The sequence below is a fragment of the Danio rerio genome, chromosome 1 (genome assembly GCF_052040795.2).
Source record: "Danio rerio strain M-AB ecotype USA chromosome 1, GRCz13ab, whole genome shotgun sequence".
NCBI classification, from domain to species: domain Eukaryota; kingdom Metazoa; phylum Chordata; class Actinopteri; order Cypriniformes; family Danionidae; genus Danio; species Danio rerio.
The window spans coordinates 49638013-49644012 of record NC_141021.1 but is presented as its reverse complement, the minus strand read 5'-3'; the positions used below and the strand labels follow the sequence as shown (position 1 = coordinate 49644012).

Here is a 6000-nt window from a genome sequence, read left to right as displayed (position 1 = left end):
TAAAAAAAAAAAAAAAGACATTCATTACAATTGAGAAGAGAATTTTCGAAACATTGGAAAATTCATAATTAACAACAATAGCCTAATAAGTATTAATATTGGCTACATTTTGTGCTATAAAATTTTAATTGGTGATTTTTATTATATAATTATTACTTATAAAATGTTTTCTCTATAAACAATAATACAGAGAAAGTTGACTTCCATCAGATTCCGCATGGGCTAGCCTTTAACAATGGGTTAGATAACCTGTGATTAACAGTCAAAATAGGACAAATGAGCTCATGTATGGGACCAATACTGGAACTTCAGTGGGGGATGGGTCTTCCGAACCACTCAAACCCCTCTGGCTACAGGCCTGCTAAAAGTATTTACTTTTTTGTTAAGGAAAAATAGGCCTACTTTTGTTTTGAGTGTGTAACAGAAGAGTTTGCAAGCTTTGAGACATGCCACTTCCTCGTTAATTGTTGTGTTGTTATGAGCCCTGTCAATCATACACACATTACTGTCTTAGTTATTTCCCTACCTTATTGGAGAAACAGCAGCAGGATAATCGCCTATTCACTCTTCACGTGCTTGGATAATTATGCTTCCAAGGTCCAAACACGCCTTTATATAAGTTCAGTATTGTTGTTGCAGATGAAATATAACACAGAAAATGCGATTTCATTATTTTACAGTGGGCTAAATATTAATTAACAGTCATTCAAACAACTTTGTCGAAGCCTGTCTACTTAATGCTTGGTCTCGCGCGTCCACCATGTTTGTAGTTTATTTACACTTTTCACCTGCGTTTGCGTCACCTCAAAAGCGCAATGTACTGTGTGCAATATAAAATAAATATTTACCGGACATTTTCAAGCATACTACGATTTGGGATAATTTTATTTAAATACTTTAGGGCGGATTTAGTATGCGAATATGTGTATATGAAACAGCTAGCTAGCTAAAGTATGAACAATTGTGTTATGTGAAACATATTCGTTAAGTTGAGGTTTAGTGATCCATGATTAATTATGAAAAGGCTAATGTTCTAATTAGAAGCAAAATAAAACTTTAAAGGGATATTTACTGGATATTTCCAGCAATCTGTGGAACCAAGAAGGAAAACAATATGCTGATCTGTTGAATCTGTAATTTAACATAATGCTTTCGTATTTTAATGCTTCTGGTAAACAGTATTCTGGGAATTCTTCCTTTTCATTTTTATATGGTCACTGATTGGATTCAGCATTCAGAAACTTGCTTACATAGACTCTGGAGCAGAGGGGTGCCCAAACTTTTTTTCATGAAGGGCCAAAAACTAAACTTGATTGAGGCTATGGGCAAAAGGTAAATATAGTTGCAATGAGTAATTTTCTACTTTATTTATTAAAATTTAAAAACGACTAGAAAACATAGCATTATATTAACAAATACAGTAATTTTTTATTTTATAATTAACTTTTTAGGCTACAGTAAAAACAAAGCAATCTAATTTATAACAGAATTAAAGTCGTTTTTTATTTGACTTTGGTTCTTGATTTGCTCGCCGATGTCTTCTGCATAATCTCATATCCATCGAGTGACAGTGTTTAAATTTTATTAAATTACATTCATTTACAACATTTAATTGAAACATTTTATTTCAGTTTGCTTTTTTCCAGCAATAAAACAAAAAATGGTAAAGTCAAATTAACAATTACAATCTCTGTGTTAAAGGCATTCGCCCCAACCCTCTCCATCATACTCTCCTCTCAGATGAGATGGTGGGCTAAAGCAAATGTTACAGTGGGCCAATTTTGGGGCCCTACTTTGGTCATCTCTGCTCTAGAGCATTGCAGATTTCATATTATATTTTTAACTTTTGGGTAATTCCCTATCAACTTTTCAGATTAGAGAAAATTGAAAGAGTGTCTAACTCAAATTGATGCGCTTTTCATGACAATCTGACATTTTCCCCTTCAAAGTTCAAACTTTTCATAAAGTGGAAATTTTTTGTAAACAAAAGATGCAAACACAAAGCTGCCAGCTACCATCAAGCTAAAACAGATATTTATTTTGTGAGTATAAAATAATGTTTTATCTAAAATCTATAAACTTTTATCATGTTTTATTTCTTACCAGTTTGTTTTTGAAGCTCTAACCAAAAATGGGTCTTAACTGACAACAGCAAATTTGCACAAATAAAGTGACACCATGGTGGCTCAGTGGTTAGTACTGTCGCCTCACAGCAAGAAGGTCGCTGGTTTGAGTCCAAGCTGGGCCAGTTGGGGTTTCTGTGTGAAGTTTGCATGTTCTTCCAGTGTTCAAGCAGGTTACCTCCAGGTGCTCTGGTTTCCCCCACAAGTCCAAAGACATGCACTATATGTCAATTGAATAAAAAAAATTGGCCGTATCTATGTGTGTAAATTAAGAGTGTATGAGTGTTTCCCAGTACTGGGTTGCAGCTGGAAGGGCATCCGCGGTGTAAAACATATGCAGGATAAGTTGTCGGGTCTTCTGCTGTGGCGACCCCTGATGAATTAAGGAACTAAGCCGAAGGAAAATGAATGAACGGAAGTGACTAAAGTTGATTTTGTGAATTAAATCCAATTATCAAGTAAATAGATGCAACTGATTACTGAAAATACTTATTCTTTACTTTAAAAGACTTCCTGACCTAATTTCAATCAGAACTCCTCCTATGAACTCTCAAGGTGAGCTTAGCAAGATTTTCAGTGAAAACTGATTTTAATTTTGACCATGTATTCAGAATACAGACATGTGTGAATCATATGGATTACAATTATTATATCTTTTCACCTTTATTTCTTCACTATTTTCGAATTTGACAGTGCAAGAACATACTGACTTTCGTTATGTTCATAAATAGTGATTTAACATGTCTACAGCAGGGGAAAGTCATATTAGAAGTTAACGGTGACTTTTGGGTGAACTACTTCTTTAAATAATTATATTACCAGGTCGTGACACAGTCATCCCACAGTACTCATATGTAAGACATTACATATGACTCTTGTTATGCCCTGGCAGGGCCAGTGCAATATCGTGGAAACTTCAGGCACTTAATGAGGCTGGTTGCAAGAAAACAGTCACGTAAGCTTCCCAAGAGTCGTCCATTTATAACACTGACAGGTGTTGTGTGAAACTCGGCCTCTCCATCAGCTGGTAGGTAAAGAGTCTGAAGAATTAACATCTGCTGAGACAATCTTGCTTAGGGTGTCGAGTCATGATCCTGAAAACAATCTGCATGTACACCACCGTTCAAAAGTTTGAGGGCTTTTCAAATGTTTTCAGGGGGAAGAATGAAAGCCAAAACATCCATGTTGTGAAATATTATTGCAATTTAAGTTTTCTAATCAAGTTGAATTTATTAATTAATTTCATATACATACAATTAATATTAAATGCAGGTGTCTGCTTTAATTTTTCTAATAAGATTTGGTCAAATAAAATGTCAAATATATTTTTAATTCAAAATAAATCCTGTTCACTCTGACCTGTGCTTATTATAAATACATATTTTTAAAAAATATGGTAACACTTTACAATAACAATTGTTACGTCCCAGGACGTATTTGTTTCTGTTTTGTTTTTTCTTTCTTTCTTTGAAATAAAAAATAATGATGTATTGATGTAATAATAATGATGGATAATGATGTATTAATATGTTAACTCAACATTACTTCATTATGAATTATTGATGAGTTAATGCACGTGCTAATCGTGGACTAACTTTAACTGCAACATGAGTCACATGATTTCAAGAGTTAATAACGCTACCTTAATTACTTGTTAGGACATGTTGTTAATTAATGTATTAGTTGACATTTAAGTTTAAGCAAAGTGTAACCTTCATGAACTTATGAGCTGTTAATGTATAATGATATCATGACTTTACTTTAGGGGCACATCACCATTAGCTCATCCTTAATTACTCATGAACTCCTGTGTTTAAACTGTTGATGCTGATGTTGACAGAACATGTTACTAGTGTTATTCAGTGTAAACGCACAAGACGAATGTGCATAAGGAGTTCATGAGAAGTTATAAATGGGTTAATGACGATGTGCCCCTCCAAGTAAAGTCATGATATAATTATACATTAACATATCATGTTCTCCCTGCGTTCGCGTGGGTTTCCTCCGAGTGCTCCGGTTTCCCCCACAGTCCAAAGACATGCGGTACAGGTGAATTGGGTAGGCTAAATTGTCCGTAGTGTATGAGTGTGTGTGTGGATGTTTCCCAGGGATGGGTTGCAGCTGGAAGGGCATCCGCTGTGTAAAAACTTGCTGGATAAGTTGGCGGTTCATTCCGCTGTGGCGACCCCGGAATAATAAAGGTATTAAGCCAACAAGAAAATGAATGAATGAATTTATGATGGTTAAATTAAGCATAAACTAATGTGGTAATTAATACATGAATTACCAAACATTCATGTACTAACAAGTAACTAATAATTAATAATTAATTAATCCATAATTAAGTAATGTTTAGTTTACATATTAATACATCATTGTTAATATACTGTAATTGTAAAGTGTTACCAAAAATACATATTATTATTTTATTAACTTGACAAGTTGGTAAACGATGCTGTCTGAAGAGTAGTAGCAAAAGATTTTAAGTTTATTTAATTAACTCACAACCTTTAATGCATACGGGTGTTCATTTATGTTACATCTCGGCCTCTCCTTGGCAGATGAACGGAGAGTGATGTTAAAAATAAAATAGGCCTTTTAATGATTAGCTCACATTCATAGGTTTTATTTTCAGCACAAATGGATGTAAGCTGATAAGTTCACCGAGTCTCTTTATTCTGTATTCACTGGAGGAAGGATGTCTTTAAAAACAGATCTGATAAATAGTGAGAGTGACAGATTAAGTGGTAGACGAGTATGTGCTGAGCTCAGAAATAAGATATGAAGAGGGCTGGTCTGTGGAAAGAGCCAGAAAGGATACAGAGGACATGGTGGAAACAATATATTTCTCTGAGAAAAATGAACATCTAACTCTTGAATGTCAACATATCAGATCTTCATCGGAGCATGCTGGCCATCGCAAATCTATTCCATAGGTCAAATGTTGTCCCTTAATATAAAAGTTTATTTCTATCCCTATATACAAGTGTTCAGTCATAAGATTTAACGTAACCTTTTACCAATGTTTTAAGTGATGCGCTCCAGAACCTGGATGAGGATGTTGTCCGTGACGTCACTGCTGTAATCCACATTCTCTACATGAAGAGAAGGAATGAAAGACACCAGCAGACGGCACAGGTTTTGACGCAGTGTCATCAGTCGGACATCTTTCTCTTCTGTTCCCCTCTGATTCTGTTCTCTAAACTCTGATAGTTGATTCTTCAACTGATCACATAGAACAGACAGGTCGTTCTTCTCCTTCTCCACCTTTTCCAGCTGGACACATAGCAATACAAAACTTCAATACTTTTTTATAAACTCAATACATACATATTAAAGATCAAGAAGACATCAAGAGTCAGGCTGTTCTGGAAAGTGGCTAAGGTGTTGCTATGCTTGAAAAAATAGGAGCTTTCTAGGGTGTTCTGGGAGGTTGCTAGGATGTTGCTATGTCGTTGCTAAGGTGTCTTTGGGGCTTCTTCACACCATAACTCTCCTAAATGTGGTAAAGACAGTGAAGGTTTCACATTGTCTACAGTCCAACATTTTCGCTGCTGGCACCATTGAAACCGATGTTTGGTACTGACTGATGTTTGGTACTGGCACGAGTGACCAAACTTTTGGCTATAGCAGCCCAGCCATGTATACTGACCCTGTGGAGCTCCCGATGAACAGTTTTGTTGGAACCAGGAGAAGTTCCATAGGTTGAGGTGCACATTAATTCTGAAGTGAGTTTTTTTGGATACAATCTGAGATTGCATTCGGACATTCCTATCAGAGAGCTTCCTCTTGCGCTGACAGTTACTCCTGTTGGATGTGGTTTGTCCTTCCTGTTGGTTTGCTGACATCACCCTGGATACGGTGGCTCTTGATACGT

General features: G+C 35.7%; 1 protein-coding gene across 3 annotated transcripts in view; it reads right to left on the bottom strand.

Annotated features, from left to right (window-relative positions):
* Positions 1-1565: 1565 nt before the first annotated feature.
* The window catches only part of morc3b (MORC family CW-type zinc finger 3b), a 28674-nt gene continuing 24239 nt past the window's right edge, over positions 1566-6000 (bottom strand). For all 3 annotated transcript variants that reach the window (NM_001441448.1, NM_001003579.2, NM_001441449.1), the window contains 1 exon segment: positions 1566-5399. In NM_001441448.1, the coding sequence (NP_001428377.1) occupies positions 5151-5399 (249 nt within the window). In that variant the 3' untranslated portion in view covers positions 1566-5150.